This window comes from Somniosus microcephalus, chromosome 5, assembly GCF_052327205.1.
Source record: "Somniosus microcephalus isolate GS21.2 chromosome 5, FLI_Smic_1.0, whole genome shotgun sequence".
Taxonomy (NCBI): domain Eukaryota; kingdom Metazoa; phylum Chordata; class Chondrichthyes; order Squaliformes; family Somniosidae; genus Somniosus; species Somniosus microcephalus.
Window position 1 is genome coordinate 316637865 of NC_140991.1, and position 18961 is coordinate 316656825.

General features: G+C 47.2%; 1 protein-coding gene across 1 annotated transcript in view; it reads right to left on the reverse strand.

Annotated features, from left to right (window-relative positions):
• Positions 1 to 17605, reverse strand: part of mrpl3 (mitochondrial ribosomal protein L3) — a 77143-nt gene extending 59538 nt beyond the window's left edge. Inside the window, exons 1-4 of the mRNA XM_085989287.1 lie at positions 17504 to 17605; positions 11153 to 11331; positions 4615 to 4706; positions 3135 to 3233 (exon numbers count right to left, since the gene is read on the reverse strand). Of these exons, the coding sequence (XP_085845413.1) occupies positions 3135 to 3233; positions 4615 to 4706; positions 11153 to 11331; positions 17504 to 17559 (426 nt within the window). The 5' untranslated portion in view covers positions 17560 to 17605. The remainder of the gene's footprint in view (positions 1 to 3134; positions 3234 to 4614; positions 4707 to 11152; positions 11332 to 17503) is intronic.
• Between the last annotated feature and the right edge of the window lie 1356 nt (positions 17606 to 18961).

Consider the following 18961-nt stretch of genomic DNA (forward strand, 5'->3'; position numbering starts at 1 on the left):
CCCCAGTGTCCTGGGGCCAATATTTATCCCTCAATCAACATCGCTAAAAACAGATTATCTGGTCATTTTATGAATGTGGGGAAACGTGATGCTAAATAAACAATTCATTCCTTGGGCTAATTTACTTATTGATGTGGTTAACCGTACTTGAGTCTAAAGCATGACACCCCGGCTAGCGAAACACAGTCTGGTCTGCCAGAGATAGCGGTCAGTCGGGAGGTACTTGAGATAGAGATTCCCTGTTGCCGACCCTATCTGTCGTGGCACACAGCAGAACATTCAGAGACATGGGAGGGAATAAAGTTCTACTGTTGAGAGGCTGGGACACCCGGCACCAAAAAGGGAGCACAATCGCGAGAGAACTAAATCACTGGAAGCATCGTCTTCAAGTTTTCATAGGGAAATATGAGCTTTGACCTGGTCTTTAACATCTGTAAGGGAACAAATCGGTATTCTGCGTTGCTCTTCAAAAACTCCTGCTTAGCAATTGCTCACAGCTTAATGTACTGTACCATGAAATCACTTCCCATGGTTAGTTTTTGCATTCATCTCTAACCATAGGTACCCAAATTGAGCGGCACTTAAAGGTTGATTGCTTCTAATGACTGTATTTTACACGTCAGTCTCTTCATCTGCAACAGAACATTGGGTATTTGAGCAGATAGAACTTCACAAAATTAAAAAATGTTTGTTCTCTGACGGTTCAGCCAAAATAAACTTTGCCCTACTTCTGAGAAAACCTGTTTGTCACGGCTGTCTCTTTCCCCCCCCCCCCCCCCCCCCAAATAGATCATTGAGAAACAGGAGCAAAGGCGTTTAAAAATGTTTGATTGACTAGGAGTGGCAATTCACTGTGTGGAGCTATCTCCATTAATGTGACCAATCCAGAGGCCATTTTCAATCCATTACAGGTTATCTGGACGCTAATCCTTCATCGTCGCTGGGTCAAAATCCTGGAACTCCCTCCCTAACAGCACTGCGGGAGCACCTTCATCACACGGACTGCAGCGGTTCAAGGCGGCGGCTCACCACCACCGTCTCAAGGGCAAGTAGAGACGCCCACATCTCAGGAACGAATTTTTAAAAATTGCCGGTATTCAATTGGGAATGACAGATTTCCTCGAGCCACTGGATGAACCATTTTAAAAAAGGTGTCATAATAATAGTTTCTATAACCATTTCAAAGTGGTAATCTGCAGCAGCTATTATGTATGAGAAACTACTTATGTATCACTGAACTATATCAAAATACACTACAGTAAAGTGACACTTCAAACTCTGTGGATCGAACAGGACTTTCAATCTAAAAAGTATCACAAACTAATACTGCACTGAATTTTCAGTATTTCTTAACGGCAAATCTTTCACACTGACCAACCCATAACTTAATGCGCTGGCAAAAATGAGTCTAACTTTGCATCAACTAGCGCGTGGTGTCTACATGCGCACCGCTGGTCTTTCAATCAATTAGTAAAACATACCCCATTCTGCCCATTTAATCCGAACATACGGACAATGACAGACAGGTAAAGACCCTCTGGTCCACCCAGCCTGTCCCACAGAATGGCGATACCTCGTGTATCACAATATCTACACTCTCCAACCCACCGGAAACCACGGGATCTCCTGGGAGAGGCAAAAAAAGGATTAAAAACCCCAGGTCAATTTGGGGGAAAAATCTGTGAAATTCCTCTCTGACCCATCGAGGCGATGGAAACTAGTCCAGATCACTCCGGCCCCTGAATTCCCTGCAGTGCCTACCCTTCTGTAAGAGGTGATCTCTGCCCCGGCCAGAAACCGGTCCAGCTCTCGCTTGAAGGAATTCAGCGAATCAGCGTCCACCGCACGAGCCGGCAGCCTGTTCCAGAAGTCCACTATTCTCTGGGAGAAGAACCCCCCTCCTGACATCGAACCTCGATCTGGCCTCGTACAACTTCAATTTCTGAATATTTGGGGGAAATTTTTGTTTACGCCAGGGCGTTGACCGCATCAACTCCCTCCCTCCAAAAAACAGGGGCAGGTAAATTGGGAAATGCTTGATTTTATTGCTGTAACTTAAAAGGGTAGATTTTCCTGGGTCTGTGCTAACGCTCCCGTTAAGCTGCGTGACCATGCAGCAGTCTGGAGGTCCCGCGCAGGCCGCTCGCTGGCTTTTCAACGTAAGAAACCGCGCATACGTGAAAATTTGAATGGGCCTCGCACCCCCCCAGAAATTAGAGGCAACACTGGCAGGCCCAGACCCAGAAACATCTCTGCTATAGTCTCAGACAGTTTTAAAAAGAAAAAGGCATATCACTGAATGTAAACGGAGCATGATGCAAGACATCATCTGATTCCATCTCAAATAATTTTTTTTACCAGGCTAAACATTTAACTTAATTGCAGCTATCGTATGCAAGCATTACTGAACCAACTCATTTTAAGACATGGTTCCATGCATATGCTTCATTCACTGAATAGTTAGCAAGGAAGTCCAATAATCTAAGTGTATCTCCTCGATTTCTCTGCAACATTTGATACGGTAGACCATGCCATCCATCCTTCGCTATTACCTCTTGTCTGTTTCCATGCTTCTGGACCTGTCCTAATGCAGTTAGTCCATCTACAGCAATGGCTTTCATCTCATCGTCTCCAGAGCGTCCCAAGAATCTACCCTTGGCCTCCTTCTCTTCCTTATCTACTTGCTCAGTGCCATCCTCCGTAGGCACTGGTTACTAGCCATATGTACTCTGATGACACCCAGCTCACCCTCTCCACCACTTCCTATGACTCTGTGACCACTTCTGTACTGTCAAGATTGTTCGACTTGATTTCAAGGCATGGATGAGACAAAATAGTGGGCAGCGCTCAACCCAATCCGCACCGGGCATGGCCACCGGCTCCACCAGTGGAAGATGAGAGACGGCCCGAAGTGTGACTGTGGCCCTGAGTCCCAGACCATGGAACACATCACATCAACCTGCCCACTGAGATCTGTTGCGGGAGGCACCTCATTTCTCCAATTGGCATCTCGGGAGGCCATCGACTGGAGAGCCAAACTAGACATCCCATTATAAGCTTTTCCCGTCATACGAAGCAACATCTGTTAATGAATCAAGTCAAATAATGAAGCATACATGCAAACACTTCCTTACATTAAATGGAGATGTATTCTTTCCACCCACTACCAGCGCAGGCTTCTTGCCATCATATTGCTCTTTAGAAGTGTAGGATACAACGTGGCAATCTTGCACCTGAAAAAAACACATTAAGTTATTTTTTATTGAAAAAAGACAGACTTGCATTTCTACAGCGCCTTTCACGACCTCAGGACGTCCCAAAGCTCTTTACAGCCAATGAGGTACTTTTTGAAATGCAGTCACTGAAACGCGGCAGCCAATTTGCGCACAGTAAGCTCCCACAAACAGCAATGTGATGACGAGATAATCTGTTTTAGATGTTGATCGAGGGATAAATATTGGCCCCAGGGATAACTCCCCTGCTCTTCTTCGAAACAGTGCCCTGGGATCTTTTACGTCCACCTGAGAGCAGATGGGGGCCTCGGTTTAACGTCTCATCCGAAAGGCGGCACCTCCGACAGTGCAGCACTCCCTCAGCACCGCACTGGAGCGTCAGCCTAGCTTTTTGCACTCAAGTCTCGGCAGTCACTGGGTTTATTTATTAGCACCAATTCACTATCGTGAAAAAGGTCACATGTAAGCCAAAATGAATTAATATCGTACAGTATGCTTCGTGTGACACATTTAATTCATCACTTCAAATTATTACCGCGCCTGCGAGAGACCCTGTAAACCACATGAACGGCACTCCAGGGCTGTAGACTGCAAAATGCTTTTTTCCCCAAATTCAACCCAAATTTGGAAGGACATAAGCTCCGACTATACTGCTGAGCAACTTTCACCGCTCGGTGATTTATGGAAATAGCACATGCTCACAAAACACTTTTTTCCCCCAAAAGTGACAACTTCAAAATCATTAATTAAAAAAACATAACGATGAACTGGGGTTGGGATTCAATTACCACCAAAAGAACAGGGAAAGGCAGCAGAAACTATTTTTTAAAAATTACTTCAACTTGCCCAAGTACTACATTTGTGCAAACGTCATGTTTTCTCTTATAATGATGAGACAGATAATAGGTCTATACATTGAACAATATTGCTCTGTATCCATCGCTGCTTTAAGTACAGGAAACTTTCGATTAACCGGCCCCTAAATAACCGGAACGATCTATCCACCGGCAAAATTCAGGAGTCGGTTCAGGTAACTTTTATTACTTTTTTTACTCCATTTGTTGCTGTGCAAGGGTGTAGCTGAAGCTGTTGCTAAGCTACAGAGACACTTGCAACTTGTGCCGATTGTTTTGAAGCTATAAGCAAGAGAGTTTGTTGCTTTATATGGAGCTCTGTGCTCCGTATCTTTTACTATAGTGTTCGGTTATCCGGAATTGTTGATGAACCGGCACCACGTCGGTCCTGTCCGTGCCGGATACCAGAAAGTTTCCTGTACTCCATTCCTATTTACGTGCTCTAACCTCTTTTCTGCTAAAACCACAAAAGCCAAACCGACTTTATGATTAATAATGCAATTTTGTTTTTCATGCCAGGCTTTTACCTGAAGTAATGTGACTGCGTGTTTCTCACCCGCCTTGGTCCACAAAGGCATCATCCCGAGCTTCATTGCAACAAGTCCAACCCGACGGGTACCTTCAAAGGGAGAAAGATAGACACGACTCACTTTTAAGCTGATCCACAATTTCTTTATCTGCTTCAGTGAATCACACCAGACGACCAATTGGCAATTCTTTTATTGAGTGAAGAAAAAAGGAAAGACTTTTATTTCCACAACTGCTTTCACCATCTCCGGACGTCCCAAAGCGCTTTACACCCAATGAAATACAACGACGACGACAATTTGTATTTATATTAACGGAGTAAAACGTCCCAAGGCCCTTCACAGGAGCGATTATCAAACAAAATTTGACACCGAGCCACATAAGGATAAATTAGGACCGGTGACCAAAAGCTTGGTCAAAGAGGTCGGTTTTAAGGAGCGTCTTAAAGGAGGAGAGAGAGGCGGAGAGGTTTAGGGCAGAGCTTGGGGCCCAGGCAGCAGAAGGCACGGCTGCCAATGGTGGAGCGATTATAATCGGGGATGCTCAAGAGGCCGTAATTAGAGCACAGAGATCACGGGGGGGGGGGGGGGGTTGTGGGGCTGGAGGAGATTAGAGATAGGGAGAGGCAAGGTCCTGTAGAAATATAACTAAAGATAAAATTAAAGCACTGCAACAATCTGTTATACCATGACCCCTAATTTATCAGCATAGGTTAGATTAGACGAGTCATTTTACAAATTTGTGCTCCTGATGCATATCAGACAATTGGACACACACATCCCATAACCTTCTATTTGTAAACGTTAATCGGTGGAAAATCGTGGGACTGTGCAGCTACATTCCCAATATTACACTATCCGAAGTCAAGGCTCCCCAACAGGAGCTCAATTTTGTAAAATTATCCCTTAGGTGTCACTTATAAAAACCATAAAGTAACATGTTTCTCAATCACTGGTCACGAAACACTGAGACACTAATAGGCCGGATAATGGGCCAGTAATTCCGGTCCCAACGCGTGAGCACGGACGGGGTACTCACGCGTGGGCCCGTTGGAAGTGCCGGATTTCAGCATGCACAGCGCATGCGCGGGAAACCGGCATTTCCTCCAAGGGGTTCAGAGGTCCAACGCGTGCGCGCAGGACTCTGCGCGCACGCGTTGAACTTCCTTCTTTTTGACAGGTTTGCCCGTGTGTGAGGGCCTGAACTTTTTAGACATATAAAAAGGAGACGTAAGGACTTGATTCTTGAAGGTAAGTGGTCTATTATTTAAAATTATAACATTTTTTCCACAGCTTTATTGTTTTTAAGGACTTTACAGTAAGGTAAGTATTTTTAGACCCGATTTCTTAAAAAATTCTTTTTTTTCAAAAATTTGATTAATTGTTCAAAATAGTTTTCATGAGTTTGACAGTTCTTACTATCAAACTCATGAATGAAGTTTCCCCTCCCGATTGGTTGTACAGTGCTCACCTGATCCCAGCCGGCACATCGCACTAACTACGCCGCTGGATCAGGTAAGCACATCGCGCCGACATCAGAACCGGGCCAGTGACAGGAATTCCAAGCAGGCCCAGGCTTCAGATGTCGGCGCGCCGGTTGAGTGCACATCGGGGGCTTGCACGCGCGGCAAGCACCCGATCCTAATTTCTGGGCCAATACATTCACTCATTAAAATTTGTTCAGACTATTTCAAACATTTTCAGGCAGGATCCCGCCAAATAATTCTCTGCCTTCTTTACCCCACTATCTAGAAGTATTAGCAAATCTACCAAAAAATACCCCAGCAAAACTCAATCAACATTCCTGCTCTTCCCATTCACTTTCATTTCTCACTCGCCTCTACTCCTCCTTACCTCTTATGCCATTCCTTCACGTTATTTTCTCTTCGCACTCCTCACTTTCTCCTTCGTCTAATCTGCTTCCCTGTGCTTCTCTTCATAGCATTCTACCATCATCACATGGAATAACACAGGATATACGGCACAGAAACAGGCCATTCGGCCCAACCAGTCCGTACCGGTGTTTATGCTCCACTCGAGCCTCCTCCCGTCTTTCCTCATCTAACTCGATCAGCAGAACCCTCTATTCCCTTCTCCCTCATATGCTTGTCCAGCCTCCCCTTAAATGCATCTACACTATTCGCTTCAACCACTCTCTGTGGTAGCGAGTTCCACATTCTCACCACTCTCTGAAAAGAAAGACAGACTTGTATTTCTATAGCGCCTTTCACGACCACCGGACGTCTCAAAGCGCTTTACAGCCAATGAAGTACTTTTTGAAGTGTAGTCACTGTTGTAATGTAGGAAACGCGGCAGCCAATTTGCACACAACAAGCTCCCACAAACAGCAATGTGATAATGACCAGATAATCTGTTTTAGTGATGTTGATTGAGGGATAAATGTTGGCCAGGACACGAGGATAACTCCCCTGCTCCTCTTCGAAATAGTGCCATGGGATCTTTAACGTCCACCTGAGAGAGCAGACGGGGCCTCGGTTTAACGTCTCATCCGAAAGCCAGCACCTCCGACAGTGCAGCACTCCCTCAGTACTGCACTGGGAGTGTCAGCCTAGCTTTATGTGCTCGAGTCTCTGGAGTGGGACTTGAACCCACAACCTTCTGACTCCGAGGCGAGGGTGCCGCCCACTGAGCCACGGCTGACACTCTGGGTAAAGAAGTTTCTTCTGAATTCCCTACTGGATTTCTTGGTGACTATCTTATATTGAGGCCTCCAGTTTTGCTCTTCCCCACAAGTACAAACACTCTCTCTGTATCCACTCTATCAAAACCGTTCATAATTTTAGAGACCTCTATAGGTCACCTCAGCCTTCTCTTTTCAAGAGAGAAGAGACCCAACCTGTCCATCCCTGATAGGTATAACCTCGCATTTCTGGTATCATCCTTGTAAGTTTTTTTTGCATCCTCTCCAGTGCCTCTGTATCATTTTTATAATAGGGCGACCAGAACTGGGAACTGTACTCCAAGTGTGGTCTAACCAAGGTTCGATAGAAGTTTAGCATAACTTCCCTACTTTTGAATTCCACCATCTCCAAAACATTTCCTTCCCTAATTCCTGCACTGTCTGTACTGCCACACGGAGAGGCTGTGGTGGTGGGGAGGGAGTCAATGGGGTGCGGTGCGGCAGGAAGGCACACATTAGGAGTCAGGTGGGAGGCAGCAACAGATTGCTGGGCAAGACACTTGATGGGCCTTCAATAACCACAAAACTAGAAGTTATAGACTTAAACAAGTTGGCTTTTAATCACTAAGATCAGAGCTAACATCTCAACACGCCGACTGGTTCACAGGAATGAGTCATACAGATCCTGGGATCTTTATGTAAGAGAAGTCAGGGGCAGAGCCAAGAGCTGGAACCTCCCAGGTTAGTCGGGAAAGAGGAAGTGAAACTATACACAGTGGGGGAGGGTAATATACATGAGTGCAAAACGAATACAGGATCAAGACAAACAGATTTCATTACAACACTCATCATGCCCCATTGGACAGGCTACGCACCGCTGGATCGACGAGCTAAAGAAAATTTTCCTTATGTACAATACCGTGTGGTATCGGCACCCACGACATATTCTGTTTACACAGCAAAATACAGGAAACTCTTTTATCCAGCACCGACGGGACCGGCGTGCTGCCGGTTGATCAAAAAGTCCGGATTACAGAGAGGTATACTTACTAAGGTACACGGCCACAGATCCAGGCATCCCTGTTGCATGGCAACAGGTCCAGGAACCCCGGTTACACGGCCACTAATATGAAGTAAAACTTACCTGAACCTACTCCTGAATTTTGCCGGTTGAGAGATTTCCGGTTATTTAGGTGCCGGTAAAAAAAAGTGTGTTTCCTGTACATTTTTTAGTGCATTGAGAATCCATTTCTACCACATGAACTATAAAGGGAATGGAGCACTTTACTGTTTCCTGTACGAACCAATATGATACCTCCATCCGAGACATTACGAGAGCACATATTTTGTACATTTGCTTAGATTTTGTACAATTCCAAACATTATTATAGAATCGGCCAGTATCTATCCTACATTTCTACTGTCCTCATCAGCTTTATTCGCTTGCACAACCTTATCACTTTAATTAATTCATGCACAAGAATTTTAGCAATGTGTGTGTATGACTTTAGCAATACTGTGTGCATCGGAGTCCTGTAATGGTACTGACGGTGTTCCCTGTAAGCTGTGCAGCGCTCCAGGCAACCCACGCAGCCGGCTTTTCAAAGTAAAAAATGCACATGTGCGGTATTTTGAATGGCCCCTTAAAGGGGCTGCGCACGGCCAAAAAAAAAATTACAGGGAACATTGTATTTGGCAAGGTCAGTACCAATAATAATGCCACGGCATTGTGGCAGGGAAGCGCATGAAGATACAACACGACAATCGCTAACAATATTATGTGTGTACACTGCGTATCATATAATTTTTTCAAACATAAAAATAAAAGGACATTTTCTTTCTTTTCTCTTTGGTTGCTCATACTAAATGCCACTTCCACATGTCGGTAATTCACTCCCATACCTCTGCCAATGAGATTGCATATACAGTAGAAGACTACAAGAGTCCAATAGGATTCCCTCGCTTCGATTGCCCTTAGTCACCACGAATAACTAGCCTTCCCCCTCCAGTATGCTTCTCTCACCCAGAATTACAACTTGTATTTACACAGCGCCTTTAACGTAATAACACCACCCCAAGGCACTTCACAGGAGCGTACTCAAACACGATCCGACACCGAGCCACATAAAGAGATATTAGGACAGATCTGTTAAAGTGGCGAGCTTAGTTCGTATCTGCCGCACAAATACAGCAACTTCACGCCATTCAATGCGTTTCAATGGTGAGGCAGAGAGCGAGAAGCCGTTTCCGAGAAGCTAACGGCGCCACTCGGACAGCAACTTTAAGTTTAACAGCGCATCTGCCCCTCGCCTGAAGTCGCTGTACAATTTGAACGTAAATAACGAGAAGCGCCATTAGCCTCACTGTTATTTCAACAGGAAAATCTGGGCCAACATCTCCTTCTTTGGCTTGGCATCCATTTTTGTCAGATTACACTTCAGTGAAGCGCCTTGGGACATTTTCCTAGGTTACAAGCGCTATATAAATGCCTTTATCGGTGGTTCTCTCAGAGCCATCGCCTCTTTGAAAAGGTTTTGCAGCTATGTGATTTATACGGACCAATGAGTTCTCCAAAATGGGATGAACACAGAAAAACACTGTACATAGAATCATAGAATGGTTACAGCACGGAAGGAGGCCATTCAGCCCCCTCGAGAGCCTGTGCCGGCTCTCTGCAGAGCGCTTCAGCTCGTCTCACTCCCCCACCCGTTCCCCGGAACCAAACAACATTTTTTTCCTTCAGGTACTTATCCAACTCCCTTTTGAAAGCCATGATCGAGTCTGCCTCCACCATCCTCTCAGGCAGCGCATTCCAGATCCTCACCACTCGCTGCATAAAAAAGTTTCCCCTCACGTCGCCTTTGGTTCTTCTGCCAATCACCTTAAATCTGTGGCCTCTGGTTCTCGACCCTTCCACCAGTGGGAACAGTTTCTCTCTATCTACTCTGTCTAGACCCCTCGTGAGTTTGAAGAGGTGAACTTTTTAAATACATATTAAAATGTCCAAGATACTTTCACTAAACATTTATAGTAGAGCGAAAATTGTCAAATCTCAACATTTCTAACTGTTTAATTTGCAGTCTGAAAGTTTACAACACCTAGCCGGCATCAGTGTCCTGTGTTGTACGGCACACAAGGTACAGCAGCTTGACCGACCGGGCGCAACAGTTTCTGACAGTAACTAGGAAGCATTTCACTTTACTAATGTACAACATATATTCTACAAAAAATATTCTAACAGGTGATGTATTGGCAGGACAGATGGACAAGTCAAACCTTCAAGCAGATTTTTAAGATCTGCAGACCTATAGCAAGAGCCATCTGATGCTCCCCTATCCAATGAAAACGTCGCAGTGATACCACTGCAACATCCACAATGAGTATCTTGGATATGTACAGCTCTCAGTCTAGTTATTTAAAAAACTTGGAGAAACAGTGCAACACTGTGCTGTGCGTTAATAGCTGGGGAATACAGCACTGTGTTTAGTTATACTCTGAAAATAATTCATTTTAAGGACTACACCATTTACGGCATGAACCAGATACACTCTCGATACACCTTCTGCCCGTTTAAATAAAAAGTCTGAACAGACCAAATGCCATCGCTACGACAATTCATGGCTGAGAGAACATCTGATAAAACACTATTTCTCCAAAGATAGATTGCCTGCAATCTCCTCAAAGATAATAATTCAAAAACAAGAAAATATATCTAAAACACATCTAGGAATAAGTATAGGCCATTTGAAGCACTTGCCCCTGGAGTTATTCTATTCATGGCCGAAGACATCGAGAAGTTTATTCGTAAATCCAAATTTTAAAGACACACACACACACGAACAACCCGAAGATATTTACACCAGTTTCCTAAAAAAGCTGGATGCAGTTTTCACAAACCTGGCTCCCAAGGTAACCTGGGCCATGGCTCATCTTTCAGCGGGCAAGATCTGCTAGCGGTCAAAGATTTATATTCCTCGGGAACCAATTTTCTTAAATGGTGAATGTTTTCGTCAGAGAGATGCTCGTGCCACCAGGTGATCTCTGTGTTTGTCCTGACGAACGTTAATAACGGACACCTAAAAGAACAATAACCGAAAACGTTAACAGGGAGTACCTGCATACGCAAGATTTTTAGAATCATAATAGGGAACAGTAAAGGTTGAACTTAATCTTTTGGTTCCAATGATATTACTAAACCACTTGAAATTGTCTTTAATCATTGATGGAATCAGCTGAATCCATCAGTTGCAGTCTCACAACTTGCTCTCAGGTATTCATCACTTTAAGGAAAGGTCGCATGGTATTAGTGATATTTCTTTTAAAAGATTTCCTAGAATGTTTTCAATACAATTGTACCATATACGGCACAGAAACAGGCCATTCGGCCCAACCAGTCCATGCCGGTGTTTATGCTCCACTCGAGCCTCCTCCCGTCTTTCCTCATCTAACTCTATCAGCGTAACCCTCTATTCCCTTCTCCCTCATGTGCTTGTCCAGCCTCCCCTTAAATGCATCGATACTATTCGCTTCAACCACTCCCTGTGGCAGCGAGTTCCACATTCTCACCACTCTCTGGGTAAAGAAGTTTCTTCTGAATTCCCGATTTGATTTCTCGGTGACTCTCTTATATTGATGGCCTCTAGTTTTGCTCTTCCCCACAAGTGGAAACATTCTCTCAGTGTCTACTCTATCAAAACCTTTCATAATTTTAAAGAACTCTATTAGGTCACCCCTCCGCTCTCCCCAGTAGTCTTGCTGCAATTATATAGGGCCTTGGTAATAGTGAATCCAAGCCCACTGAGCTGGACAACGGAGAGGTGTTGGAGGATGGTGTGTGGCCGACCACGTCAAAGGCTGCAGAAAGGTGGAGAAGGATGAGGAGGGATAGTGCTCCATGCTCAGTCACAAACTATGTCATTTCTAACCGATATGGGCCGTTTCAGTGCTGTGCTCGGGGGTGGAAACCGGATTGGAGAGGTTCAAACGCGGAAAAGATGGGCGCAGATCTGGGAGGCAATAACACGTTCAAGAACTCTGTCGAGGAAAGGGAGGCTAGAGACGCGTCAGTAGTCTGCAAGGACAGAAGGGTCGAGGGCGACGGTGATGACAGCTGTTTTGAAAGGGATGGGGACAGTGCCCGAGGAGAGGGCGGTATTTACAACGTCAGCTAGCATGGGGGCCAGGAAGGAAGTTGGACGGTCAGCAGTTTAGTAGGAATCAGGTTGAGAGAGAAGTAGGTGGATCTCATGGACAAAATAAGCCCAGAGAGGGCACTTTGGCAGAAAAAAATCAAAGAGCAAGTTATTATCTAAATGGAGAGAAACTGCAAAGTGCTACAGTACAAAGGGATCTGGGGGTCCTGGTGCATGAAACACAGAAGGTTAGTATGCAGGTACAGCAGGTGATCAGGAAGGCCAATGGAATCTTGGCTTTTATTGCAAGGGGGATGGAGTATAAAAACAGGGAAGTCTTGCTTCAGTTATACAGGGTATTGGTGAGGCCACACCTGGAATACTGCGTGCAGTTTTGGTTTCCATATTTAAGAAAAGATATACTTGCTCTCGAGGCGGTTCAGAGAAGGTTCACTCGGTTGATTCCAGAGATGAGGGGGTTGACGTATGAGGAAAGGTTGAGTAGGTTGGGACTCTACTCATTGGAGTTCAGAAGAATGAGAGGTGATCTTATCGAAACATATAAGATTGTGAGGGGGCTTGATCGGGTGGATGCGGTGAGGATGTTTCCACTGATGGGTGAGACTAGAATTAGGGGGCATAATCTAAGAATAAGGGGCTGCCCTTTCAAAACTGAGATGAGGAGAAACTTCTTCACTCAGAGGGTAGTAAATCTATGGAATTTGCTACCCCAGAGAGCTGTGGAAGCTGCAACATTAAATAAATTTAAAATGGAGATAGACAGTTTCCTAGCAGATAAGGGAATTAGGGGTTACGGGGAGAGGGCAGGGAAGTGGACGTGAGTCTAGATTCAGATCAGCCATGATCCTATTGAATGGCGGAGCAGGCCCGAGGGGCCGTATGGCCTACTCCTGCTTCTTATGTGGGAAGACGGGAGAAACTAGAGAAAGATGCAGGTTCAAGTCTGGGGGAGGAACTTTGTCCTGGTGGGCAAGGGGAAGGGAGGGATGCGGCAGAACTGATGGTCTCAATCTTAGTGACAAAGAAGTCTGTGAGCTCCTTGCACTTCTTGTTGGGAGGTGAAGGGGGAGGTGGAGAGGGATTTAAAGAGGCGGTTGGTAGTGGAGAACTGAAGCCAGGGATTATCTCTGCAACCCAGGGTGATCCTGGAATGGGGAGGAGGGCTGGTCAGTGCTTGATGTGGTCCAGCCAGATCTGGCGACAAACAGATCAATGAGCTGTGTGTCAAATACAGGAAACTCTCGTTTAAACGGCACCTAAATATCCAGAACTCTCTAATAACCGGCAAAATTCATACTCCGAAAACTACAGTATACAGTCGTTTATAAGTTTTGTTTTACTGTTAAGTAATTAAAGAGTTATGGATTACCCTCAACTGGCAGCACTGTACTTAATCAAGCATCTTCCACCGTCCATTTAACACAACATTCTGTAGCTGAGTACCCAATTATACTGCACATTTCTTGATTTTTTTATTTTTGTTTGTTAAAAATAGCCTCGGTAGATGTACCTCTCCGTTATCCGGAATTTTTAATCAACCGGCAACACGCCGGTTCCGTCGGTGCCGGATACGAAAGAGGTTCCTGTAGGTTCAAGTCTGTGCTCCTTGGACTTGAGGGCGTGAAGATGGGATCAGATAGGCAAGAAGGTCGGCGAAAGAGGAGGATGGGATCGTTGAGGTTGCTGCACATAAAGAGTCAGCGACGAGAGCCTCGATGGGCCCTGCAGAGAATGCCGGGAGAGGCACAGAGGGAAGCTGCAAGCCCGGTCAAGGGGGATTCAAGTCTGGGGTGGTGACGGGAGTAGGAAGGTAGAGGAACAGCGAAGGGTTAGGTCATTGATCAGCTTCCTGCTGCTCGTCTCGCCAGGGTCACCCTATGCATTCAGGCTTTTAACTGCAAGATTACCTGGAGTCAAGTGGATCGGATTCCAGCTACAACGACATCTCTCTCGATCCCACCAATGACCCACGGCTGGCTCGTCAACCATCAACAGAGCCGTGAAATACTATCAACCTGCCTGGCTCAGTATCAGATTAACACGTCTGCCACAAAGGGTCAATTTTGTTCCCAAAATCGCACCGGCAGATACGTCAACTTGGAGCCACCTTGACCCTAACGTGACCTAACTTACCTCCGCCCAAGGAGTACAATCACTAACCAGGTTACTAGGCAACTTGACAAGAACTGATCTGAGCCCGTGCTCGGCAGGTAGCTGGTCCGGCAACTCCTCCCAAGCTGTGCAACTCATTAATCATGAGTGTGCTGCCACATTCTCCTAACCACGCACCGATAGCACTCCGCTGAACGCTGGTTCCACCAATTCAAGATGACGAGCATCAGCAGCTGCTGCTTGCCTCTCGATAATTCAAGTTACGGTAGGCACCGAACCCTGGATATACGAGCCGGGCGGTGTTCTCATACTCAGCCTCGATGTTAACACCTCCAGCAGCTGTTATTCCCAAGCTTGAGGTTTCTCGTCCACTACAAGAGCGGGTACCTGCAGTGTGCAAGGACTTACACAGGGCAGCCTGAAACATACCAGCCATTTAACGTGCCAGGCATCAAGAATGGATTTAAGCCCGTGCTATCTTTGACCTCACAAAGGCCTTCGACACTGTCAACTGTGAGGGATTATGGAGTGTCCTCCTCAAATTCGACTGCCCTCAAAAGTTTGTCAGCATCCTCTGCCTGCTTCACGATGACATGCAAGCAGTGATCCTGACCAACGGTTCCACCACAGACCCAATTCACGTACGGACCGGGATCAAGCAAGGCTGTGTCATCGCACCAACGCTCTTCTAGATCTTCCTTGCTGCAATGATCCATCTTACACTCAGTAAGCTCCCCGCTGGAGTGGAGCTAATCTACAGAACAAGCGGGAAACTGTTCAACCTCCGTCACCTCCAGTCCAGATCCATGGTCGTCCCATCCTCTGACCGAGTTACAGTATGCAGACGACGCTTGCGTCTGCTCATACTGAGGTCGAACTCCAAACCATCGTCAACACCTTCACCGAAGCATACGAGAGCATGGGCCTTACAGTAAACATCCGTAAGACAAAGGTCATCTACCAACCTGCCCCCGCCACACAGTACTGCCCCCGATTATCAAAATCCATGACAAGGCCTTGGACAACGTGGACCACTTTCCATACCTCGGGAGCCTACTGTCAACAAGGGCAGATGTCGATGACGAAGTCCAACACTGCCTTCAATGTGCCAGTGCAGCCTTCGGTCGCCTGAGGAAGAGTGTGTTTGAAGACCAGGACCTCAAACCCGGCACTAAGCTCATGGTCTACAGAGCAGCAGTGATACCCGCCCTGCTGTATGCCTCAGAGACATGGGCCATGTACAGCAGGCACCTCAAACAACTGGAGGTACCACCAACGCTGCCTCCGCAAGATCCTGCAAATCCATTGGCAAGATAGGCGCACCAACGTCAGTGTTCTCGCTCAGGCCAACATCTCCAGCATCGAAGCTTTGACCACGCTCGATCAGCTCCGATGGACGGGCCACATCGTCCGCATGCCCGATATGAGACTCCCAAAATAAGCGCTCTACTCAGAGCTCCGACATGGCAAGAGAGCCCTAGGTGGGCAGAGGAAACGCTTGAAGGACACCCTCAAAGCCTCCTTGAAAAAGTGCAACATCCTCACTGACACCTGGGAATCCCTGACCCAAGACCGCACAAAGTGGAGGAGAAGCATCCGGGAAGGCGCCGAACACCTCGAGTCTCTTCGCCGGGAGCAAGCAGAAGCCAAGCGCAGGCAGTGCAAGGAGCACACGTCAACCCAAGCACCCCACCCACCCGCCCCTTCAACCACCGTCTGCCCACCTGTGACAGAGACTGTGGGTCCCGCATTGGACTCATCAGTCACCCAAGAACTCCTTTTTAGTGTGGAAGCAAGTCATCCTCGGTTCCGAGGGACTGCCTAAGACGACGACACAGGGCAGCCTCAAACATACCAGCCATTTAACGTGCCAGGCATCAGAGTCCAAAAGATTTGCGCACCAGCTGAATCATACAGCACAGGAGGCCATTCGGCTAATCGTGCTTGTGCTGGCTCTTTGAAAGAGCTAGCCAATTCGTCACCACGCCCCCTGCTATTTCCCCATACCGTTGCAAATTTCCCCCCCTCCTCCCAACCCATTAACTGCTTAACCCAGGTAAAAAGGTGTCTCAAGCATGGGCTATGACAGCCGCTCCAGGGTAAAAATCCCCATCCTGATCTGCTCCTCAGAGTTCTTACTGCTGCAGCTGGCTGTGTGACCAGCCGAGCCAAACGTCCTCCCTCTGTGTCTCTCCCACCATTCTCTGAAGGCCCCAATCGAGGCACCCGTTGTCGCTGACTCCCAGCGACCAGCAACCTCGACTACCCCACCCTCCTCCTCCTCCTCCTTTCAATGACAATTCTTGCCCCCATCTTCGCTCCCTCAAGTCCAAGGAGCACATATTTAAACCTACTTGACACACAACTAGGACAATATCAAAATACTGTGGACGCTGAAAATCTGAAACAACAACAGAAAGTGCTGGAAACTCGCAGTGGGTCAGGCAGCATCGAGGAGAGAGAAAGAGTCAACGTTTTGGGTCGAGGATCCTTCGTCAGAACTAGATCCAGCTGGACCACATCGAGCACCGACAGGCCCTCCTCACTGTTCCAGGATCACCCTGGGATGCAAAGAGAAAAAGCACGGGGGGGGGGGTCTGTGCAGGCTAGTCTGGGGATGGGGGGGGAATTGGGGGCAATGGGGAAGGAATTGGGGGGAATTGGGGCAATGGGGAAGGAATTGGGGGAATGGGGAAGGAATTGGGGGGAATTGGGGCAATGGGGAAGGAATTCACACACAGAAACCCCACAGTGCAGATAGAGGCCATTTCGGCCCATCGAGCCTGCACCGACACATATCCCACCCGATCCCTGTAACTCCTACATATCCCACCCTATCCCCATAACCCCACGTATTTAATGTGAGGTGAGGGGCACGGTCCCTATAGCCGCTCCCACCCCGCTACTCACTGCCCACAACATTTGCCGCTGAGTTAACCCGAGCACCGTGAAGCTGCCGCCGCACTGGAGCCGAGAATCGCACCTGAGCCTCAGCCCGGCTCCTCTCCCCGCCGCCGCCAGGCCCCGCAGCGCCGCCATTGCCTTCCGCCGCTCGCTCTCACCCCCGCCCAGCTTCCGGCGGCACCTCAGCTCAAACGTTCCGCGTCCTCCGCCAGCAGCAGCGGAGCCAGGCCCCGCCCACTGCCCCAGGCCCCGCCCCCAAAGCGTCTGGCCCCGCCCACGGACATAAGCCCCGCCTCTGCTGAAAGAAGCAATAAAGTTCTCCACAGAGAGAGGTACAGAACAGACAGACTTACATTTCTATAGCGCCTTTCACGACCACCGGACGTCCCAAAGCGCGTTTACAGCCAATGAAGTACTTTTTGAAGTGTGGTCACTGTTGTAATGTAGGAAACAGCAGCCAATTTGCGCACAGCAAGCTCCCACAAACAGCAATGTGATAATGACCAGATAATCTGTTTTAGTGATGTTGATTGAGGGAAAAATATTGCCCAGGACACTGGGGAAACTCCCCTGCTCTTCTTCGAAATAGTGGCCGTGGAATCTTTTACGTCCACCTGAGAGAGCAGACGGGGCCTCGGTTTAACATCTCATCCGAAAGACGGCACCTCCGACAGTGCAGCACTCCCTCAGCACTGGACTGGGAGTGTCAGCTTAGATTGTTGTGCTAAAGTCTCTGGAGTGGGAGTTGAACCCACAACCTTCTGGGGATAGTATCGTTAGGGGGATAGATAGAGTTCTTTGCAGCCGAGAGCGAGAGTCCCGAAGGCTGTGTTGCCTGCCCGGTGCCAGGGTTAAGGACATCGCCTCTGGACTGGAGAGAAACTTGGAGTGGGAGGGGGAGGATCCAGTTGTCGTGGTCCATGTTGGCACCAACGACATAGATAGGACAAGGAAGGAGGTTCTGCTGAGGGAGTTTGAGCAGCTAGGGGCCAAATTAAAAAGCAGAACCACAAGGGTAATAATCTCACCTGAGCCACGAGCGAATTTGGCTAGGACAAATAAAATTAGAGAGTTAAATGCGTGGCTCAAAGACTGGTGTGGGAGAAATGGGTTTTGCTTCCTGGGACACTGGCACCAGTACTGGGGCAGGAGGGAGCTGTTCCGTTGGGACGGGCTTCACTTGGCCAGTGCTGGGACTAGAGTCCTGGCGGATCATATAACTAGGGCTGTAGAGAGGGCTTTAAACTAACTAGTGGGGGGGAGGCTCCTAGAGAGCAAATAATAAAAATGACAACAGAGAAGGTCATAGACTTAGGTAGCAGTGGGGAAATTAAAAACCAGAGCGTGTCAGGAAGGGGCAGAAGGTATGGAGTAAAAGGTAAAGTAATAAAAAGGGCAAAAGCAGGAACTAAGTGTCACAAAACATATTTGAAAGTTCTCTATCTGAATGCACATAGCATTCGTAACAAAATAGACGAGTTAATGGCACAAATAACTACATATGGGTATGATCTTGTGGCCATTACAGAAACATGGC